We start from the raw sequence: 23,520 nt of genomic DNA on the forward strand, positions 1-23,520 counted from the left end.
TGTTGTTCCTTAATTTCATTGTCTTCTGTCTCGATCATCAGGTGATGTTTCACTTTCACACTGTGATCTGTAGCTTTAGCTTCTATCTTTATCTTTTTCACCTGTTTTCACTGCTGAATCAGTTCCATATATATTCTTTAAATGCATAGTGTACCTTCTGTCTGCTTCACTCTGAAATCACTTTTTGTTCAGGGAGTGCAGTTAGTGACAGTGTGGGCTCCATGGTAACGTAGCTCTGACAACTTGACGGAAAAGCAGCAGGAGGCGGGGCTTAGCAACGGGTCTATTACTGCAATAATAATAATAAAAATAACAAAATAAAACTAGTGTGTATTCCCTTATCTCGATCTGGATGTGTTTCATGTTTCTATTTGGTGAAGTTTACATTCCATGTCCCAGTGTTGGAACCTGCGACATTCGGGGCGAAGACGATAGCTCCTTGCTGAGCCATTATTGAGGCAGGAGCAGCAGGAGGTGCTACGGGAGCAGCAGGAGGTGCTGCAGCAGATGTGGATGTGGAGGGTGCAGCTGAGTTTCCCCGTGCTGATGAAAACATACAGATGAAGAGAATAATGTAAAGAAAGGAAAGAATCTGATTTTGCTTAATTTGACTTGTAAATGTTTTAAGAAACATCCACCTGCGTAGCTGTTCTTCAACTTCTCTGCAGCGTTATTGTTGCCAATCTCCCTCAGAACCTTCACAGCATTGTTCACAGCCATTTCTTCGCGGTAGGTTTCTATCATCCTTGTCACAGTGGCAATCGGGTCCTTATCCTCAAGGAGGGACCGGGGAATCGGTATGAATTCCTCAGCATCCACGAGCTCCGACTTAAACTTTTCAAAGTCATATTTAGACAAATCTTCCAGAGTCTTACGTAGCAGCCGTCGAACGGCCATGTCTGCTCACTGTGCAGGTAGAAGAGGGTAAATACGTTTCCAGATTAGCATTCAATGTTAAAGGAATAATTTGACAATACTCTTATTAGCTTTGTTGCCAAAAGTTAGATGAGAAGATTAATAATACTCTCATATCTGTATAGTTTAAAGGAGATTATGTTCTTGACTAGGGCTGCAGCGTATTACACAAATCCTTTACTGATGTTGCTACAGATCAGGTTTACACATTAATAAGAAGAACCTTTGATCGGCAGGATGTGGGAAGTTTATTTAGCAATTTCTTTAATTCACCAGGTAGCACTCAATGGACTATTAGCCGACTTAAACCTACTGGAAAAGGGCCGCAATTAAGTCACGAGTTAACCTTTCACAAAGGGTCGCGAGTTTATCTCCTTCGGATAAGTCATCATGGAGTCCAGGATGTGTTCAAGGCCAGGCTTAAACTTAAATTACTATATTTTAAATATATATGATTAGCACATAATTGCTAAGGTCAGACGAAATTGAATCACCAAATAGTCCATTTCAGGACAATATAATATTATTGGATTATAATTATTGATGCATTGATGTGTCCATCCCTTTAATGTTGCAGCTGGTAAAGGTAGAGCTCATAATAATCACTTTATATATTGTGGGAAGTTTATTCTATACATCATCATTTATTGGATATTAGATATTGCATACATATTGTAGTGTAAAAAGTACAATATTAACATCTGAGATGTGGGGTGGAATTATAAAGTATCATAAAATGAAAATACACAAGTACAAGTACTTCAAAATCACACTTTAGAACAGTACTTCAGTAAATAGTTACATTCCACCATTGTTAACATAAATATATTTGATAACTATTAATTATACCTAATACTGTTTATTAACAACTACTCATATTTTTAACATCACAACTCATAATTCATCTGGAAGGTTAACAGCTGTGTCCTACATTTCCCACAATGCAAGTTGTTAACATCGTTAATCAAGCAATCACCTGCTAATCGGGGTTATTTCATTACATAACACAACTGTTCTCACATATATGATGGTGAGACGATGATCGTCGTGTAAAAACAGCAGAGTGCCACTTTAAAGAGCTACATGCTGAAGAAAGATTTCCTACAACTTAGCAAACTCACCACGTGTTAGTAACTTATGAACTGACATTAACAAAGCCTTTAAACTCGGATCTTAAATCCTTCATGACGGCTGCTTTAGTAGAGAGTAATTTCCGGAAATCCTTCACAACATTATTGGACTCTCGTGAGGATCTGAAAGTTATATTTGTGCTAAACAACACTGCTATAGCGGGGTAATGGAGACATGAATATGATAAAGGATTTACATTAATTAATATGAAACAAACACGGTAAAATCCCCTGAGAAAGAACGACACACCTAAAGAAGACACCACCGTCGTGTTACAACATTGTGTCGACAAACTACTTCCGGCAGGTTTTACAAACTTCTGCTGAAACTTGAACTGTTTGATTTTTACAAAGTGCTCAAACAGGAAGCAGCGACGGAACCAAAAGTATCATTTAATGAACATTTTAATAAGAAAAGGACTCACCGCGTTACCGACAACCCACAGTACACCAAGCGACAGAAAACACACAGAATGGCTGGTCAAATTTAGTTTCGGTTTCTAAAGAATGTGAGGCTGCAGCTCGTCTGAGCGACCACAAGGTTCAGCTCGATAACAAACATCTGGAACGCTTTACATCCAAAAATACTTTCCTGTTTGAGCCCCTCATCTCCAATGAAGGGAAATCTTATTACAGCACACAGGAGTATTTTAGACAGACAGAGCTTCCATCCTTAAGTCAACAGTTTGTGTTTGACTCTTTCCTGTTAGTCTTTTTGGTTTGCAACTTCATATCTATTGATATACAATTAACATCTAGTTTTCTCTTTACCTAGTAAAATGTTGATAACTGCTCTGTATTCACTGTTTATGTCTTCCTCGTTTCGTTCTGTTAATGTTTTGTCTTTTGTCTTGCAATAAATAAATAAATAAATAAGTAAGCAAATAAACTAATAACTCCAAGCTAACAAGAGTCCCTCTGGGTTAGTATAACAGCGATCTGATTAGATAACAATGGCTGCACTAAATCGTAGAGAGAACATGTCAGATGTAGCAAGTTGCAGTAATTGAAAATCATCTGAAACTATTTCAGCAGGAAAATCTGTGCAAAAGTTAGACAGTCACACTATAATTACGTCATAAAGAAGGAAATGGCACAAATTCAGTTTCACATCACTCCTTTCCAGATATTCAACTGGATTTATTTGATCAATCACATCATCCAGAAGATGTTTCACATAAGTTCCACACAAAAATTAAAATATATTTATATATATGAGATAGATATGTTGTCACACTTGTTGAGGCTCTTTCTGTCCTCATCTTCCTGCAGGTTTACACTACAGATACAGAAGCACACAAAGCTGTTGTCACATCAATGTGGCTCCACCTGCTGACACCAGGTGGAGACAACCAGCACCTGCAGACGTGACGGAGCTGCACTTAAATCTCAGGATCAACACTTTAAAGTCTTAATTCCTAAGATTATCATTATGTCAATACACATTTTTGATAGTATTTATGGTCCACATTTTTTCAGCAACATCAATTCAACATATTCTCTCTGTATTTGTCTCTAATTTTTATTGACTAAGGAATCAGCTGTTCCTCTTAACGATTACAACTTTTACACATTTTCTATTCTGAGCCCTCCTGGTGATCTCTGTGAGAGAGAAATAGTACCATGAGTACACAAATGTTTAACTATTTACACTAGTGTTATAAAAATACAGGCTGCTTGTGTTCTAGCACATTTTAAAACTAACAATTATATTAAAATGTACTGAAGGTACTGGGTCTAAAAATACTGACAGATCTGGTGTCACATCAATGTAAAGGATTTAGCTACTGAAGGTGTACTGAATGTAAACACTTGCTGCTTTTTAATGATTGTAAGGGGGAATGAAGAACTACCAGGCTTTACATGAAAAGTGTTGTTCCTTAATTTCATTGTCTTCTGTCTCGATCATCAGGTGATGTTTCACTTTCACACTGTGATCTGTAGCTTTAGCTTCTATCTTTATCTTTTTCACCTGTTTTCACTGCTGAATCAGTTCCATATATATTCTTTAAATGCATAGTGTACCTTCTGTCTGCTTCACTCTGAAATCACTTTTTATTCAGGGAGTGCAGTTAGTGACAGTGTGGGCTCCATGGTAACGTAGCTCTGACAACTTGATGGAAAAGCAGCAGGAGGCGGGGCTTAGCAACGGGTTTATTACTGCAATAATAATAATAATAAAAATAACAAAATAAAACTAGTGTGTATTCCCTTATCTCGGTCTGGATGTGTTTCATGTTTCTATTTGGTGAAGTTTATATTCCATGTTCCAGTGGTGGAACTTGCGACATTCGGGGCGAAGACGATAGCTCCTTGCTGAGCCATTATTGAGGCAGGAGCAGCAGGAGGTGCTACGGGAGCAGCAGGAGGTGCTGCAGCAGATGTGGACGGTGCAGCTGTGTTTCCCCCTGCTGATGAAAACATACAGATGCAGAGAATAATGTAAAGAAAGAGAAATAATCAGATTTTGCTTAATTTGACTTGTAAATGTTTTTAAGAAACATCCACCTGCGTAGCTGTTCTTCAACTTCTGTGCAGCGTTATTGTTGCCCATCTTCTGCAGAACATCAACAGCGATTTTCACAGCCGTTTCTTCGCCGTAGGTTTCTATCATCTTTGTCACGGTGTTTATCCGTTTCGCGTTCTCCAGGGAGGATCGGGGAATCGCTTTGAATTCACCACCATTCCCGAGATACCACTTAAACTTGTTGAAGTCATCTTCGAGCAGATGATGATCCAGAGTCTTAAGTAGTAGATCCGGAACGGCCATGTCTGCTCACTGTACAGGTAGAAGAGGGTAAATAAGTTTCCAGATAGCATTCAATGTAGCGTATCCCTCCGAATGATGGTTTGACACTTAACTGATGATTGTGTAATTTATTGATTAATCAAACAAACAACAAACAACTACAAACAACCAACTGGTTTAAGAGCTTGTGCCTCTTCGGGGGGGTACTCATCCCGTACCGTTAATATCCATTTCCAACCGTCTTTCTCTCCGTCCGTTACTCTCTGTCCCACCGTCTTTCTCTCCGTCCGTTACTCTCTCTCCAACCGTCTTTCTCTCCGTCCGTTACTCTCTGTCCGTTACTCTCTCCCACCGTCTTTCTCTCCGTCCGTTACTCTCTCTCCTACCGTCTTTCTCTCCGTCCGTTATTCTCTGTCCGTTACTCTCTCTCCTACCGTCTTTCTCTCCGTCCGTTACTCTCTGTCCGTTACTCTCTCTCCCACCGTCTTTCTCTCCGTCCGTTACTCTCTAACCGTCTTTCTCTCCGTCCGTTACTCTCTCCCCTTGCGCATACAATACCACTTCCGTCTATTACTCTCAGAGGTGCTTTCAAAATAAAAGCATTTCGTTTTAAAAACAATAAAGACATAAACTCAGAAAAACAGACAAAACATGCAACGAAAAACAACAGATTGCTTGCCACACATGAATTTGGTTATTTACATTCAATGTTAAAGGAATAATTTGACAATACTCTTATTTACTTTGTTGCCAAAAGTTAGATGAGAAGATTAATAATACTCTCATATCTGTATAGTTTAAAGGAGATTATGTTCTTGACTAGGGCTGCAGCGTATTACACAAATCCTTTAATGATGTTGCTACAGATCAGGTTTACACATTAATAAGAAGAACCTTTGATCGGCAGGATGTGGGAAGTTTATTTAGATCTCTTTAATTCAGCAGGTAGCACTCAATGGACTATTGGCCTACTTACACCTACTGGAAAAGGGCCGCAATTAAGTCACGAGTTAACCATTCACAAAGGGTCGCGAGTTTATCTCCTTCAGATAAGTCTTCATGTCTGGAGTCCATGATGTGTTCAAGGCCGGGCTTAAACTTGTATACTGTATTTTAAATATATGATTAGAACATAATTGCTAAAGTCGGAACAAACTAAATCACCAAATCATCCATTTCAGGATAATATAATATTATTGGATTATAATTATTGATGCGTCCATCCCTTTAATGTTGCAGCTGGTAAAGGTAGAGCTCATAATAATCACTTTATATATTGTGGAACGTTTATTCTATACATCATCATTTATTAGATATTAGATATTGCATAAATATTGTAGAGTAAAAAGTACAATATTAACATCTGAGTTGTGGTGTGGAAGTATAAAGTAGCATAAATTGAAAATACACACTTAAGAACGGTACTTTAGTAAATAGTTACATTCCACCATTGTTAACATAAATATATTTGATAATTATTAATTATACCTAATACTGTTTATTAACAACTACTTATATTTTTAACATCACAATTCATAATTCATCTGGAAGGTTAACAGCTGTGTCCTACATTTCCCACAATGCAAGTTGTTAACATCGTTAATCAAGCAATCACCTGCTCATCGGGGTTATTTCATTACATAACACAACTGTTCTCACATATATGATGGTGAGACGATGATCGTCGTGTAAAAACAGCAGAGTGACACTTTAAAGAGCTACATGCTGAAGAAAGATTTCCTACAACTTAGCAAACTCACCACATGTTAGTAACTTATGAACTGACATTAATAAAGCCTTTAAACTCGATTCATAAATCCTTCATGACGGCTGCTTTAGTAGAGAGTAATTTCCGGAAATCCTTCACAACATTATTGGACTCTCGTGAGGATCTGAAACTTATATTAGGGCTAAACAACACTGCTATAGCGGGGCAATGAAGACATGAATATGATACATGATTTACATTAATAAATATGGAAACAAACACGTTAAAATCCCCTGAGAAAGAACGACACACCTAAAGAAGACACACCGTCCGTGTTACAACATTGTGTCGACAAACTGGTTCCGGCAGGTTTAACAAACTTCTGCTGAAACTTGAACTGTTTGATTTTTACAAAGTGCTCAAACAGGAAGCAGCGTTGGAACAAAAAGTATCATTTAATGAACATGTCAATAGAACAAGGACTCACCACGGCTCCGACAACCCACAAATACACCAAGCGACGGAAAATACTGGCGGGTAAAATTTTAGTTTCGGTTTCTAATAACTGTGAGGCTGCAGCTCGACCACAACGTTCAGCTCGATAACAAACATCTGGAACGCTTTACATCCAAAAATACTTTCCTTTTGTTCTCCACCTGTTTGAGCCCCTCAGCTCCAATGAAGGGAAATCTTATTACAGCACACAGGAGTATTTTAGACAGACAGAGCTTCCATCCTTAAGTCAACAGTTTGTGTTTGACTCTGTCCTGTTTGTTTTTTTGGTTTGCAACTTTATCTTTATTGATATAGAATGAACATCTTGTTTTCTCGTTCCCTAATAAAATGTTGATAACTGCTCTGTATTTACTGTTTATGTCTTCCTCGTTTCATTCTGTTAATGTTTTGTCTTTTGTCTTGCAATAAATAAATAAGCAAAGAAACAAATAAATAAACAAACACAAATAGCTCCAAGCTAACAAGAGTCCCTCTGGGTTAATATAACAGCGATCTGATTAAATAACAATGGCTGCACTGAAGCGTAGAGAGAAAATGTCAAATGTAGCAGGTTGCAATAATTAATAATCATCTGAAATTATTTCAGCAGGAAAATCTGTGCAAAAGTTAGACAGTCACAATATAATTACGTCATAAAGAAGGAAAATGCACAAATTCAGTTTCACATCACTCCTTTCCAGATATTCAACTGGATTTATTTGATCAATCACATCATCCAGAAGATGTTTCACAAAAGTTCCACTACAAAAAAAAAAAAAATATATATATATATGAGATAGATATGTTGTCACGCTTGTTGAGGCTCTTTCTGTCCTCATCTTCCTGCAGGTTTACACTACAGATACAGAAGCACACAAAGCTGTTGTCACATCAATGTGGCTCCACCTGCTGACACCAGGTGGCGACGACAAGCACCTGCAGACGTGACGGAGCTGCACTTACATCTCAGGATCAACACTTTAAGATTATCCTAAGATTATCATTATGTCAATACACATTTTTGATAGTATTTATGGTCCACATTTTTTCAGCAACATTAAGTCAACATATTCTCTCTGTATTTGTCTCTAAGTTTTCATTGACTAAGGAATCAGCTGTTCCTCTTAACGATTACAACTTTTACACATTTTCTATTCTGAGCCCTCCTGGTAAACTCTGTCAGAGAGAAATACCATGAGTACACAAATGTTTAACTATTTACACAAGTGTTATAAAAATACAGGCTTTTTGTGTACTAGCACATTTTTAAACAATTATATTGAAATGTACTGAAGGTCTAAAAATGCATATACTGACAGATCTGGTGTCACATCAACGTCAAGGATTTGGTCATCATCAGACTTGGACTAGCTCTCTGAGACTTAAAGCTAAGGTTGACAGGTAGACAGGTATGTAGACAGGTAGGTAGGCCGTCCAATCAAAACATTCAGCCCAAATGAAATGACTGGACGGGCGTATTACGTATGAATAACGATACCTCCTCCTGTGGGCACCCACAAGTGTGGGCTGGTGATGAAACAATGACATGACAATGCAAAGGTGTCCATTCTCCACTAAGCCCCGCCCTTTGAACGCAGACTGGCCAATCAAAGCGTAGATTCTGCCAGTAACGACCAGGGTCTGACAACTGAGTAGCTCTGCTCCATGAACTCTCAAGCAATAGTTTCAGATGTTCTCTATTTAGAGGCTGGTTTTGTGTATTTGGAGCTAGTCATAGTTTAACGTTGTGATACTCGTCGAGAGGTTGAAGGAGATAAACATTACTAAAATGTTACGTTTCACGTAAAAACCTGTGGACCCAACATTAGCAGAGTACTTCAGCAAATCATAAATTATCATTAGCACTTCTACACTACGCTAGCTACTGAAGGTGTACTGAATGTAAACACTTGCTGCTTTTTAATGATTGTAAGGGGGAATGAAGACCTACCAGGCTTTACATGAACAGTGTTGTTCCTTAATTTCATTGTCTTCTGTCTCGATCATCAGGTGATGTTTCACTTTCACACTGATCTGTAGCTTTAGCTTCTTTATCTTTTTCACCTGTTTTCACTGCTGAATCAGTTCCATATATATTCTTTAAATGCATAGTGTACCTTCTGTCTGCTTCACTCTGAAATCACTTTTTGTTCAGGGAGTGCAGTTAGTGACAGTGTGGGCTCCATGGTAACGTAGCTCTGACAACTTGACGGAAAAGCAGCAGGAGGCGGGGCTTAGCAACGGGTTTATTACTGCAATAATAATAATAAAAATAACAAAATAAAACTAGTGTGTATTCCCTTATCTCGATCTGGATGTGTTTCATGATTATTTGTAGAAGTTTATATTCAATGTCCCAATGGTGGAACCTGCGATATTCTGGGCGATAATGTTACTTTGGTCCTGAGCCATCATTGAGGCAGGAGCAGCAGGAGGTGCTACAGGAGCGGCAGGAGGTGCTACAGGAGCGGCACGAGGTGCTACAGGAGCGGCAGGAGGTGCTGCAACAGATGTTGATCTGGAGGGTGCAGCTGTTTCTCCCCCTGCTGATGAAAACATACAGATGCAGAGAATAATGTAAAAACAAGGGAAATAATCAGATTTTGCTTAACTTGACTTGTAAATGTATTCAAGAAACATCCACCTGCGTATCTGTTTATCAACCTCTTTGCGATGTCATCTCTGCCCGTCTTCTTCAGAATATTAACAGCGATGTTCACAGCCATTTCTTCGCCATAGTAGTCCATCATCTTTCCCACAGTGTCCATCTGGTTGGCGTCCTCCAGGAGGGACCGGGGAATCCGTTTGAAGTCAACACCTTTCCCAAGCCACCACTTAAACTCTACAAAACCATGTTTGCTCAAATGTTCCAGAGACTCAAACAGCAGCTGTGGAACGGCCATGTCTGCTCACTGTGCAGGTAGAGGTAAATACATTTCCAGATTAGCATTCAATGTTTGCCCTCTTGAGCTGAGCTGCCTGTCCACGGGAAAAAAAATAAATTTTTATACTGTATTTTAAATCTGATTAGCACATAATTGCTGAAGTCAGACCAAATTAAATCACCAAATCATCCATTTCAGGATAATATTATATTATTGGATTATAATTATTGATGCATTGATGTGTCCATAACTTTAATGTTGCAGCTGGTAAAGGTAGAGCTCATAATAATCACTTTATATATTGTGGGACGTTTATTCTATTATCAATACGTCATCATTTATTAGATATTAGATATTGCATAAATGTTGAAGAGTAAAACATACAATATTAACATCTGAGATGTGGAGTGGAAGTATAAAGTAGCATAAAATAAAAAAACACAAGTACAAGTACTTGAAAATCACACTTTAGAACAGTACTTTAGTAAATAGTTACATTCCACCATTGTTAACATAAATCTATTTGATAATTATTAATTATACCTAATACTATTTAATAACATGTACTTATATTTTTAACATCACAATTCATAATTCAGCGTCCTTGTCTACTGTTATAACAGGAAACCAGCAAATGTTAGAAAGTCACGTATAATTATAAATATAAATAAGTCATAGTCCAGCTATTTCATAACCTTTGCTCTTCCTTTAGTGCTGCTTTTATATCGCTATTATAGGTTGTTCGAAATTAAATATGTATTCTAATAGAAATATTTTGAATGTCTGTTTTATGTTATCTGTGTGCATAAGGGGACTACATCCATTTCATGGAGGAACCCTGTGTTGTTCAATGACAAAAACAAATCTTTGAAAAAATACATTTTGAACATTTTAAGCTGGGGCAGAGATACCCTGACTTTCAGTCCCTCAAGCTCCAAAACTACTGGAGCCTACATTTCCCACAATGCAAGTCGTTCACATCGTTAATCAAGCCAGCACCTGATTCATCAGGGTTATAATACAACTGTTCTCACATATATGATGGTGAGACCATGATCCTCGTGTAAAAGCAGCAGAGTGCCACTTTAAAGAGCTACATGCTGAAGAAAGATTTCCTACAACTTAGCAAACTCACCACGTGTTAGTAACTTATGAACTGACATTAATAACGCTTTAGACTCGATTCATTGACCTTTCATGACGGCTGCTTTAGTAGAGAGTAATTTCCGGAAATCCTTCACAACATTATTGGACTCTCGTGAGGCTCTGAAAGTTATATTTGGGCTAAACAACACTGCTATAGCGGGGTAATGAAGACATGAATATGATAAAGGATTTACATGAATAAATATGGAAACAAACACGTTAAAATCCCCTGAGAAAGAACGACACACCTAAAGAAGACACACCGTCCGTGTTACAACATTGTGTCGACAAACTGGTTCCGGCAGGTTTAACAAACTTCTGCTGAAACTTTAATTGTTTGATTTTTACAAAGTGCCCAAACAGGAAGCAGCGACAGAACCAAAAGTATCATTTAATGAACATTTTAACAGGAAAAGGACTCACCGCGTTACCGACAACCCCACAGTACACCTAGCACAAAAAACATACAGAATGGCGGATATCATTTAGTTTCGGTTTCTAAAGAACGTGAGGCTGCAGCTCGACCACAAGGTTCAGCTCGATAACAAACATCTGGAACGCTTTACATCCAAAAATACTTTCCTTTTGTTCTCCACCTGTTTGAGCCCCTCAGCTCCAATGAAGGGAAATCTTATTACAGCACACAGGAGTATTTCAGACAGACAGATCTTTTTTTGTTTGCAACTTCATTTTTAATGATATACAATTAACATCCTGTTTTCTCTTTCCCTAATAAAATGTTGATAACTGCCCTGTATTCACTAATTATGTCTTCCTTGTTTTGTCTTTTGTCTTGCAATAAATAAGTAAACAAGAAACTAATAACTCCAAGCTAACAAGAGTCCCTCTGGGTTAGTATAACAGCGATCTGATTAGATAACAATGGCTGCACTAAAGCGTAGAGAGAACAGCCGTCAAAAGTCTATTCGTCAATCCAAAATGTCAAATGTAGCAAGTTGCAATAATTGATAATCATCTGAAACTATTTCAGCAGGAAAATCTGTGCAAAAGTTAGACAGTCACACTATAATTACTCATAAAGAAGGAAATGGCACAAATTCATTTTCACATCACTCCTTTCCAGATATTCAACTGGATTTATTTAATCAATCACATCATCCAGAAGATGTTTCACACAGGTAGACAGGCAGGTAGACAGGCAGGTAGGCCGTCCAATCAAAACATTCAGCCCAAATGAAATGACTGGACGGGCGTATTATGTATGAATAACGATACCTCCTCCTGTGGGCACCCACAAGTGTGTTGGCTTTCAGATGTTCTCTATTTAGAGGCTGGTTTTGTGTATTTGGAGTTAGTCATAGTTTAACGTTGTGAAGACCTACCAGGCTTTACATGAACAGTGTTGTTCCTTAATTTCATTGTCTTCTGTCTCGATCATCAGGTGATGTTTCACTTTCACGCTGTGATCTGTAGCTTTAGCTTCTATCTTTATCTTTTTCACCTGTTTTCACTGCTGAATCAGTTCCATATATATTCTTTAAATGCATAGTGTACCTTCTGTCTGCTTCACTCTGAAATCACTTTTTATTCAGGGAGTGCAGTTAGTGACAGTGTGGGCTCCATGGTAACGGAAAAGCAGCAAGAGGCGGGGCTTAGCAAAGGGTTTCTTACAGCAATAATAATAAAAATAACAAAACAAAAATGAGTGTGTATTCCCTCATCTCGATCTGGATGTGTTACATGAGTCTATCTGGGGATGTTTATATTCAATGTCCCAATGGTGGAACCTGCGATATTCGGGGCGATGATGTTACTTCGGTCCTGAGCCATCATTGAGGCAGGAGCAGCACGAGGTGCTACGGGAGCAGCAGGAGGTGCTGCAGCAGATGTGGAGGGTGCAGCTGTGTCTCCTCCTGCTGATGAAAACATACAGATGCAGAGAATAATGTAAAAAAAGGGAAGTAATCTAATTTTGCTTACTTTGACTTGTAAATGTATTTCAGAAATATCCAACTGCGTCTTCTTCAACTTCTTTGCAGTGTTATCTTTGCTCGTCTTCTTCAGAACATCAACACTGACGTTCACAGCCATTTCGTCGCCGTAGGTCTCTATCAATTCTCTATGAATCGGTTTCATCCACTCTTTCAAGTCATTTTACGTCGGTGCTCGGGCCCCAATTAGAAGAACTATAGGTCCTCCGCTCTGACTACATCGGTGCTCGGGCCCTAATAACTGGATGAAACCGATCCAGTTTGCTCGTCCGTGTTTCTGGAAATCAGTTATGTATTTGTGTTTTATATATTCGCTCTGATCACTTTGTAAAGAACTCAACACGGGGTCAATAATCTAAATGGATTCAGGCGGTTGATCTTCTGAACTCACCTTTTATTTTCTGTCGTCGTTTCTTCAGTTCCTTCACAAAGCCTTGCAGTGGCTCCTGGACTTTAGCGTCCTTCCTCATGACCTTCATTTCTTTATCGATCACAGAGATGGACCCTTCAGTCCCGTACAACTGGATGATGATACCAGGGAATTCTTCTTTGTCCTCCGTCCTCCGACCTTGAGGGATTTTGTCCAGATTGATAATTAACTTCCTGAACTGTGGCGGGCTCAGCTCCTCCAGGATGGAGGTCAGGGCTGTTTTCCACTTTGTCTCGAAATTCCGCGACGACATCTATAACAGAGAGACGAATGAACAAAAGAAAACCAGGAACCATCACTCTGGCAGCTTTACCAGGTAAATATATAATACCTTTAATTGAGAATTTCTGATTTCATTTTCTCAACACGCCATATATTTTATGAACCATAAACACTGAAGCTACTCTAAAGCCGTGTTCACACCAAAAGCGTTTCACGCGATTGACGCGGCGCGATTACATACAAAGTCTATGTACAGACGCGTTTGGGGCGTTTGGCGCGTTTGGCGCGTTTGGGGCGTCGCGTTTGGCGCGGCGCGTTTGACGCGTCAAAACGCCGAAACGCCGAAACGCCGAAACGCCCCAAACGCTGAAGTTGAAATATTTGAACTTCTGCGAAAAAATCGCGTGACGCTCCAGCGCGATAGCCAATCAGCGTTGAGTTGCTCTCTCCGTCATCAGTGAAGTCCTGCCGTTGCTAAATCAGAAAATAAATGCTGTAGCCGCTATGTTCACCCAGAGCTCTACGATACCTCATATCAGTAGAGACCGGACCAAACTATGTGTAGACATGTTTGTGTGTAAACCATATGGTACAAACAATGAATAGACGCTGCCGTATTTACGTCTATATGACGTTATCGTAATGTTAGCATAGCCTAGCACCGATCGATCCGAGCTTCATTGATAAAACAAGTACAAATCGGCATCATTACGTAGTTATTTCGGAGTCCCTTTTTGTCGGTTTATTGCCGTTAAATCACAGCCAAGTCAGTTTATAGTGTGTTCATACAGCTGTAGTAAACAGCCGACGTGTGGCTCGCTAGACACAGTGAGCTCGATGAAATCCACGGAGCTCCTCCGGACTATGTTATGAACCAGACATGACGGCGTTTAGTTCCCTGTGATATCTGGGACTTCCACAACACGTACTGAGCAGAAATAGAGGCTATTTTTCTACGGTTGATGGCGGACAGTTGAACAGCTTTCAGGCCGATAAGCCACGCCCCCTTTTTGGCGCGTCCAGCGCGTTGGACGCAAATGAACACAAATAGTCCCCGGCGATGCCGGCGTTGCGTTTGGCGCGTTTGGCGCGATTCGCGACGCGTGAAACGCTTTTGGTGTGAACGCACCTTAACGGCCTGCATGTTGAGTCTCATGTTCAAATGTCTTTGTTCTTCATCTGGGATGTAAAAACAAAAGATTTCCATACAGTACATTTAATTAAATTTATTATATTTTATCATATTGTATTCATGGGTGAACTGATATATCTTATAGAAGAAAACTATAAAATTACAATTTTTGAGACTTTGTTCGGATCAGAATCTTCTTTATGTGAACAAATCATAGAACTATTTACAGGAAAATAGAAATACACAACAAACGGCTAAAAGCAAGAACAAAGATAGAAGCAAACATTTGATTAAGTCCTCTCCTATTTATACAACTGAAAAATGGTCTATTTCTCAACAACCCAAGTAAATAACAGGTTGTGCAATTTGTTAAACATAGCCGCCTCACCTTTCAACTTGTGATAATAAAAAAAAGACTCTTCACTGGACGATTAAACTCATACATGAATCACATCATTCACCATTCAAACCTTTTCTTTTGATAGGAACATAGTTTTGTAATGAACGTTATTAAGGAATCTAAAAGAAATAAGCAGCAAAGCCTAATTAATACTCACCTTCTCCTTTTCTATATCCTCGTAAGCTGCTTTTCCTCTTGAGGTTACAGCACAAAGAAGGGAGCGGGAACACTCATTGTCTGAACTTGTTTGTGGAAGATACCAACTTAAAGCTTGTTTTACAGACTGTTTACCTTCCTCCTTATCTGCAATTAATCCTAAAGTCTATGTGCATTTTTCATCATCAGGTTTTATTTTTGACCTTTAACTTAACTTTCACTGTTAATCCTCAACATCCAGTTTCAAACTCAATCTCAACCCCCCCCAACCCCCCCTTTTTTAGAGAAACAATGGTTTAGTCCACAAGTGAGACCACAACTCTTACTTTCAGTTTCATGTTGTTTGAAAAAAGAAATAATGAACTGCACATGTTCTTGCTGGCAGTTGTTGGTGTCAGTAGTTTAGCCTCAGTCAGAGGCAGAAGACATACAGATATATATGTATTTATATATATATATATATATATATATATATATATATATATATATATATATATATATATATATATATATGTACGTATATATATGTATGTGTAGACGACTTGCTGAAGTTCAAAGCGAGCATCAGAATGGGGAAGAAAGGGGATTTAAGTGACTTTGAACGTGACTTGGTTGTTGGTGTCAGACGGGCTAGTCTGAGGTTTTCAAAAACTGCTGATCTACTGGGATTTTCACGCACGACCATCTCTAGGGTTTACAGAGAATGGTCCAAAAAAGAGAAGATATCCAGTTAGCGGCAGTTGTGTGGACGAAAATGCTTTGTTAATGTCAGAGGTCAGAGGAGAATGGGCAGAGTGGTTCGAGATGATAGAAAGGCAACAGTAACTTAAATAACCACTCGTTACAAGCAGGATAATGCACCATGTCACAAAGCTCAAATCATCTCAAACTGCTTTCTTGAACATGACAATGAGTTGACTGTACTCCAATGGCCTCCACAGTCACCACATCTCAATCCAATGGAGCACCTTTGGGATGTTTGCATCATGGATGTGGAGCCGACAAATCTGCAGCAACTGCGTGATGCTATCATGTCAATATGGACCAAAATCTGCGAGGAATGTTTCAAACACCTTGTTGAATCTGCTACGAAGAATTAAGGCAGTTCTGAAGGCAAACGGGGTCTAACCCGGTACTAGCAAGGTGTACCTAATAAAGTGGCCGGTGAGTATATGTATATATATATACATATATATGTTTGGTTATCAGCAAATATGAAAAACTAAATTATTGACATCAATAGATTTATTGATGTCAATGAGATTATTAATAATAACGGGGCACCAGAGTATAGGGGAGAAGAAACGAGGAGGGTAGAGAAGGTCGTAGAACGAAGGTTGGGCGAGCGATGGGGGACCGTTGGTGTCCGATGGCTGGCGGGATGTTTTGTCTTTTGTCTTACAATAAATAAATAAGTAAGCAAACAAACTAATAACTCCAAGACAAATAGAGTCCCTCTGGGTTAGTATAACAGCGATCTGATTAGATAACAATGGCTGCTCTAAAGCGTAGAGAGAACAGCCGTCAAAAGTCTATTCTTCAATCCAAAATGTCAGATGTAGCAAGTTGCAATAATTGATAATCATCTGAAACTATTTCAGCAGGAAAATCTGTGCAAAAGTTAGACAGTCACACTATAATTACTCATAAAGAAGGAAATGTCACAAATTCAGTTTCACATCACTCCTTTCCAGATATTCAACTGGATTTATTTGATCAATCACATCATCCAGAAGATGTTTCACATGAGTTCCACTACAAAAATTAAAACAATTATATGAGATAGATATGTTGTCACACTTGTTGAGGCTCTTTCTGTCCTCATCTTCCTGCAGGTTTACACTACAGATACAGAAGCACACAAAGCTGTTGTCACATCAATGTGGCTCCACCTGCTGACACCAGGTGGAGAAGACAAGCACCTGCAATGTTTAAGGTATTTATTATACCAATACACATTTTTGATAGTATTTATGCTCCGCATTTTTTAAGCAACATCAATTCAGCGTATTCACTCTGTATTTGTCTTCATTGACTAAGGAGTCAGCTGTTCCTCCTAAGGATTATAACTTTTACACATCTTCTATTCTGAGCCCTCCTGGTAAACTCTGTGAGAGAGAAATAGTACCATGAGTACACAAATGTTTAACTATTTACACTAGTGCTATAAAAATACAGGCTGCTTGTGTTCTAGCACATTTAAAAACAATTATATTAAAATGTACTGAAGGTCTAAAAATGCATATACTGACAGATCTGGTGTCACATCAACGTAAAGGATTTGGTCATTATTAGACTTGGACTAGCTCTCTGAGACTTAAAGCTAATGTTGAGAGAACAAATGTGGAAGATCCGCTGAGTGCACGGTCAGAGTGCAGGCAGGTAGACAGGCAGGTAGGCCGTCCAATCATAACATTCAGCCCAAATGAAATGACTGGACGGGCGTATTACGTATGAATAACGATACCTCCTCCTGTGGGCACCCACAAGTGTTTGCTGGTGATGAAACAGTGACATGACAATGCAAAGATGTCCATTTTACACACGTAATTGACTCTTCACTAAGCCCCGCCCCTCGAACGCAGACTGGCCAATCAAGATTCTAGATTCTACCGGTAACGACCAGGGTCAGACAACTGAGTAGCTCTGCTCCATGAACTCTCAAGCAATAGTTTCAGATGTTCTCTATAGGCTAGTTGTGTACCCCCCACCCTAACCCCCCAATATAGTGTTCTCATCGGGCTACATGGATAAATGATTTACAACAATGAAACAATGATAAATTATGTCACAACAAATCATAGAAATATGATTAGAAATCTAAGTACGTGTAACTTCATACATTTTTGCCACGCAGGGTAAATAACAGAGTAATCTTTCAAATATATGGAGGCTACTCTTCAGCAAGGTTGTCGGCTCTACCGTCTCTCGAGGTAGTCACATTCCTAAGCAATACATGATTATAGTAAATTAACATAAATGAGTAAAAATGAATAAAGAAGTTTGCTGGTGTGTTTATGTGTGTATATTAGTATGGAGCTGTATGTGTGTGAGCGACCCCGTCTGAGCGAGCACTTTTCATACAGAATACTTCATCTGGTAGAGTCTATAGCAGGCCGTGGTCCGGATACGGGTCCTGGGTCCGGATACGGACCCAGAAGCTGTTTTAAGTGAGATTTATACACAGACAGGGGAGAGACGGGGTGAGAGAGAGAGCAGTGGAAGAAGTAATTTCACATGGCGTTCTCTAAAAAGAGAAAAGTGGACCGCGAAAACAGAGCTTTTAACAAAGAATAGACGGACTCTTATTTGTTCATTCTTCTTGCTCACGCTCTGTCCACTCTGTCTCATATGTTCAGATGCCGTGGCCAATATTAAAAGCGCCAATATGAAACGCCACTACAAGACCAAACATAAATCTTTTGAGCAAACATACCCACTCTAATCTGAACTGAGGGGAAGATGTTGAGATGTGTTGAGATTGTTTATTATAAAGTTGACTGAGATCATTTTTCATTTTCATAATTTTTTCTAAAATCAAGCACTTTCTAGATGCAAGTTCTTCAAAAGTTATTTTTTCTGTATTTTATTTGTAGATGGAGCCCTTATTTGACTTGAAATAAGAACATTTATGTATGTATTTCTATGTATTATTTATAATCCATCCAGTTAAGTTTGAAAACTGAGAATAATAATTGTTAAAATAAAGTTTATATATTATATATTTAATAAAAACTTTCTTTATTTGATTTGACAGTTGTTGACTACACAGAGACGTTATTACTAATAGGCTTCTTGAATATATATATATATATGGCACTAAATAGCGCAAGTTATATATTATTGTAATGTTTCGAACTTTTTGCACAAGGAGATTTTCTCAATCTGGGCCTTATGGAATTTTAATTGAATACCCCCGGTCTACAGAGAGGCTCCAACGCAGAGGCACATGAGATAAACATTTCATGATGTTTTATAGTTTTACATCAGACAGCTGTTCTGGCATCAGCTATGCAGACAACATTAACCACCTCGGCCCCAGATGCATACGTGCAGAGTGCACTTCATGACATGGCCGCAGTAAGGTATCTCCTAATATGGAAGTCCCCTGTATGTCCGTGGAGCCTCTCGGTATGTGTGTGTGTGTGTGTATCGAACTGCACTAAGAACAATACAATCGGCATTAAATGCCAATCTGGGCAATAATAATACAAATAAAAATAAGCTAATGTGTATTCCCTTATCTTGATCTGGATGTGTTTCATGAGTCTATTTATTGATGGTTATATTCCATGTCCCAGTGGTGCCACCTGTGACTATCGGGGCGAAGATGATACCTCCTTCCTGAGCCACCATTGCAGCATCAGTTGCTACAGGAGCAGCAGGAGTTGCTACAGGAGCAGCAGGAGTTTCTACGGGAGCAGCAGGAGGTGCTACGGGATCAGCATCGGTTGCTACAGGAGCAGCAGGAGCAGCAGGAGGTGCTACGGGATCAGCATCGATTGCTACAGGAGCAGCAGGAGCAGCAGGAAGTGCTGCAGCAGATGTGGAGGGTGCAGCTGTGTCTCCCCCTGCTGATGAAAACATACAGATGCAGAAAATAATGTAAACAAATGGGAAAGAATCTAATTTTGCTTACTTTGACTTGTAAATGTATTTAAGAAACATCCACCTAAGTAGCTGTTCTTCAACATCTTTGCATCGTCATCTTTGCCCATCTTCTTCAGAACCTCAGCACTGACGTTCACAGCCATTCTGTCGCCGTAGGTGTCTATCAATTGTCTATGAAACGGTTTGATCCACTTATACTTTTTCAAGTCATTTTGGATAAAATGTGCCACAGTCTCATGTAGCGCTTCTGGAACCGACATGTCTGCTCACTGTGCAGGTAGAAGAGGGTAAATACATTTCAAGATTAGCATTCAATGTTAAAGGAATAATTTGACAATACTCTTATTTGCTTTGTTGCCAAATGTTAGATGAGAAGATTAATAATACTCTCATATCTGTATAGTTTAAAGGAGATTATGTTCTTGACTAGGGTTGCAGCGTATTACACAAATCCTTTAATGATGTTGCTGCAGATCAGGTTTACACATTAATAAGAAGAACCTTTGATCGGCAGGATGTGGAAAGTTTATTGAGATCTCTTTAATTCACCAGGTAGCACTCAATGGACTATTGGCCTACTTACACCTACTGGAAAAGGGCCGCAATTAAGTCACGAGTTAATCATTCACAAAGGATCACGAGTTTATCTCCTTCAGATAAGTCTTAATGTCTGGAGTCCAGGATGTGTTCAAGGCCAGGCTTAAACTTTTATACTGTATTTTAAATATATGGTTAGCACATAATTGCTAAAGTCGGAACAAATTAAATCACCAAATCATCCATTTCAGGACAATATAATATTATTGGATTATAATTATTGATGCATTGATGTGTCCATCCCTTTAATGTTGCAGCTGTTAAAGGTGGAGCTCATAATAATCACTTTATATATTGTGGGAAGTTTATTCTATAATCAATACGTCATCATTTATTAGATATTAGATATTGCATAAATAATGTAGAGTAAAAAGTACAATATTAACATCTGAGATGTGGAGTGGAAGTATAAAGTAGCATAAAATGAAAATACACAAGTACAAGTACTTCAAAATCACACTTTAGAACAGTACTTTAGTAAATAGTTACATTCCACCATTGTCAACATAAATATATTTGATAACTATTAATTATACCTAATACTATTTAATAACAACTACAGAGGTCCACGCTTAGCCCAAAAATATCCCGACATGTTTTAAATGTACATATATATTTTACACTTTTATAGATCTTAATAATTCAAACAATGACTAAAACACCTTTTCTTCATAGCTTTTTTTTTCAGGTTAGAGCAACAGCCCGTCAAAACGTCTGTGGTCTTGGTCTGCTGTTTTAACAAGCACCCAGCAAATGTTAGAAAGTCTCTGAAAGACTGTGGCAGAGAAATACCCTGACTTTCAGTCCCTCAAGCTCCAAAACCACTGTATCCTACAATTCCCACAATGCAAGTTGTTCAAATCTTGACTCAAGCAATCACCTGATCCATCGGGGTCATTTCCTATAATATAACTGTTCTCACATATGTGCTGGTGAGGCACTGATCGTCGTGTAAAAACAGCTGAGTGTACACTTTAAAGAGCTACGTGCTAAAGAAATATTTTCGATTCATAAACCCTTCATGGCGGATGCTTTAGTAGAAAGTAATTTCCGGAAATCCTTTACAATATTATTGGATTCCCACGAGGATCTGAGATTTGGGTTTATGGTCTAAACTGTTACCTCGTTCTTGAACAGAAAAAAAAGGAACAAACGGGACTGAAAACAACATTCCTATAGCGGGGCAACGAAGACATGAATAGGATAAAGGATTTACATTAATAAATATGGAAACAAACACGTTAAAATCCCCTGAGAAAGAACGACACACCCTAAAAAGACGACCACCGTCCGTGTTACAAGATTGTGTCGACAAACTGGTTCCGGCAGGTTTTACAAACTTCTGCTGAAACTTTAACTGTTTGATTTTTACAAAGTGCTCAAACAGGAAGCAGCGCTGGAACCAAAAGTATCATTTAATGAACATTTTAATGGAAAAAGGACTCACCGCGTTACCGACAACCCACAGTAGCCTACACCAAGCGACAGAAAACACACAGAACGGCGGATATCATTTAGTTTCGGTTTCTAAAGAACGTGAGGCTGCAGCTCGACCAAGGTTCAGATCGATAACAAACATCTGGAACGCTTTACATCCAAAAATACTTTCCTTTTGTTCTCCACCTGTTTGAGCCCCTCAGCTCCAATGAAGGGAAATCTTATTACAGCACACAGGAGTATTTCAGACAGACAGATCTTTTTTTGTTTGCAACTTCATTTTTAATGATATACAATTAACATCTTGTTTTCTCTTTCCCTAATAAAATGTTGATAACTGCCCTGTATTCACTAATTATGTCTTCCTCGTTTTGTCTTTTGTCTTGCAATAAATAAGTAAACAAAGAAACTAATAACTCCAAGCTAACAAGAGTCCCTCTGGGTTAGTATAACAGCGATCTGATTAGATAACAATGGCTGCACTAAAGCGTAGAGAGAACAGCCGTCAAAAGTCTATTCGTCAATCCAAAATGTCAAATGTAGCAAGTTGCAATAATTGATAATCATCTGAAACTATTTCAGCAGGAAAATCTGTGCAAAAGTTACACAGTCACACTATAATTACTCATAAAGAAGGAAATGTCACAAATTCAGTTTCACATCACTCCTTTCCAGATATTTAACTGGATTTATTTGATCAATCACATCATCCAGAAGATGTTTCACACAAGTTCCACAAAAAAAACAAATATATGAGATAGATATGCTTTCTGTCCTCATCTTCCTGCAGGTTTACACTACAGATACAGAAGCACACAAAGCTGTTGTCACATCAATGTGGCTCCACCTGCTGACACCAGGTAGAGACGACAAGCACCTGCAGACGTGACGGAGCTGTACTTGGGATAAACAAAAGACAGGAACATATTTAGTCTTACATCTCACAATCTCATCAATATTTTTATTTTTCTAGATATGAAACAGCAAAGAAACAAAATTGCAGGAAGAAAAAACAAACAAAATACCAATACATAAAAAGTAAGACACGTGCTTCACTTCTGTCCTGATGAATGGAAGTTTATGGTGCTCACCGCTTTGAAAAGTCACACTTTAACAATTAAAATATCTTAAAATAAAAGCAGCAAATATAACCGGAAACATCTGCGTGGCTATACAACTAGCAACCACATTAACAAACAAAACCTTTTCTTGCCAAAACAATCTTAACTCAAAGTACTTACCAGCTTTTACCAGCTTTCAACCGCATCTCACCGTCATCCTCAGTGGATGGAGTTTCCTCATTTCCAAAGTTTCCAAATGATGATTTTTACATCTTTAAAAACAAATTATACAAATAAATATGAAATAGATTAATATCCATAATAATAATAATAATAATCGGGCCTATGAATTTATTACAATACCAAACATAATTCAGATTGATTTCTTACAATCATTACGGGACACACACGGGCTGTGTTCAAAGTTGCATACTAACGTCCTTTATACATACTCAATCAGTACTGCATACTGCCTATAGTATGATTTTACCAGC

At 38.5% G+C, this 23,520-nt stretch overlaps 4 protein-coding genes and 1 long non-coding RNA gene across 7 annotated transcripts; all 5 read right to left on the bottom strand.

Annotated features, from left to right (window-relative positions):
- Nucleotides 1-367: 367 nt before the first annotated feature.
- On the bottom strand, nucleotides 368-2,536 carry LOC306695669 (pyrin-like; the record flags this gene model as incomplete). The annotated part of the gene is made up of 3 exons (XM_079158973.1): nucleotides 2,471-2,536; nucleotides 639-906; nucleotides 368-543 (listed from the first exon to the last, which is right to left on the bottom strand). Exons 2-3 carry the CDS (start codon nucleotides 895-897, stop codon nucleotides 368-370), a joined length of 435 nt encoding a protein of 144 aa, XP_079015099.1. The 5' UTR covers nucleotides 898-906; nucleotides 2,471-2,536.
- Nucleotides 2,537-3,156: 620 nt separating this feature from the next.
- On the bottom strand, nucleotides 3,157-7,147 carry LOC306695670 (pyrin-like). Of its 2 annotated transcripts, none has more exons than XM_079158974.1 (3): nucleotides 6,990-7,147; nucleotides 4,554-4,824; nucleotides 3,157-4,456 (listed from the first exon to the last, which is right to left on the bottom strand). In XM_079158974.1, exons 2-3 carry the CDS (start codon nucleotides 4,813-4,815, stop codon nucleotides 4,287-4,289), a joined length of 432 nt encoding a protein of 143 aa, XP_079015100.1. In that variant the 5' UTR covers nucleotides 4,816-4,824; nucleotides 6,990-7,147; the 3' UTR covers nucleotides 3,157-4,286. The 2 variants fall into 2 exon arrangements, with proteins under 2 accessions (XP_079015100.1, XP_079015101.1); XM_079158975.1 differs by lacking the exon at nucleotides 6,990-7,147 and adding an exon at nucleotides 5,013-5,368.
- Nucleotides 7,148-7,759: 612 nt separating this feature from the next.
- On the bottom strand, nucleotides 7,760-11,492 carry LOC306696076 (uncharacterized protein). Of its 2 annotated transcripts, none has more exons than XM_079159575.1 (3): nucleotides 11,452-11,492; nucleotides 9,642-9,909; nucleotides 7,760-9,543 (listed from the first exon to the last, which is right to left on the bottom strand). In XM_079159575.1, the coding sequence occupies exons 2-3, from the start codon at nucleotides 9,898-9,900 to the stop codon at nucleotides 9,326-9,328; spliced, it is 477 nt and encodes a 158-aa protein (XP_079015701.1). In that variant the 5' UTR covers nucleotides 9,901-9,909; nucleotides 11,452-11,492; the 3' UTR covers nucleotides 7,760-9,325. The 2 variants fall into 2 exon arrangements, with proteins under 2 accessions (XP_079015701.1, XP_079015700.1); XM_079159574.1 differs by having other exon boundaries at nucleotides 9,642-9,976; nucleotides 11,452-11,483.
- LOC306696077 (uncharacterized protein) lies at nucleotides 11,193-15,362 on the bottom strand. Its single transcript, XM_079159576.1, has 3 exons — nucleotides 15,322-15,362; nucleotides 13,372-13,663; nucleotides 11,193-12,902 (listed from the first exon to the last, which is right to left on the bottom strand). Exons 2-3 carry the CDS (start codon nucleotides 13,661-13,663, stop codon nucleotides 12,736-12,738), a joined length of 459 nt encoding a protein of 152 aa, XP_079015702.1. The 5' UTR covers nucleotides 15,322-15,362; the 3' UTR covers nucleotides 11,193-12,735.
- A 1,639-nt stretch (nucleotides 15,363-17,001) lies between these two features.
- Nucleotides 17,002-22,041, bottom strand: LOC306696081. The gene is made up of 3 exons (XR_013767094.1): nucleotides 21,976-22,041; nucleotides 19,993-20,200; nucleotides 17,002-19,894 (listed from the first exon to the last, which is right to left on the bottom strand). It is a non-coding gene; the product is annotated as an uncharacterized lncRNA (long non-coding RNA).
- Nucleotides 22,042-23,520: the final 1,479 nt, after the last annotated feature.

This window comes from Pholis gunnellus (genome assembly GCF_910591455.1).
Source record: "Pholis gunnellus genome assembly, chromosome: 5".
Taxonomy (NCBI): domain Eukaryota; kingdom Metazoa; phylum Chordata; class Actinopteri; order Perciformes; family Pholidae; genus Pholis; species Pholis gunnellus.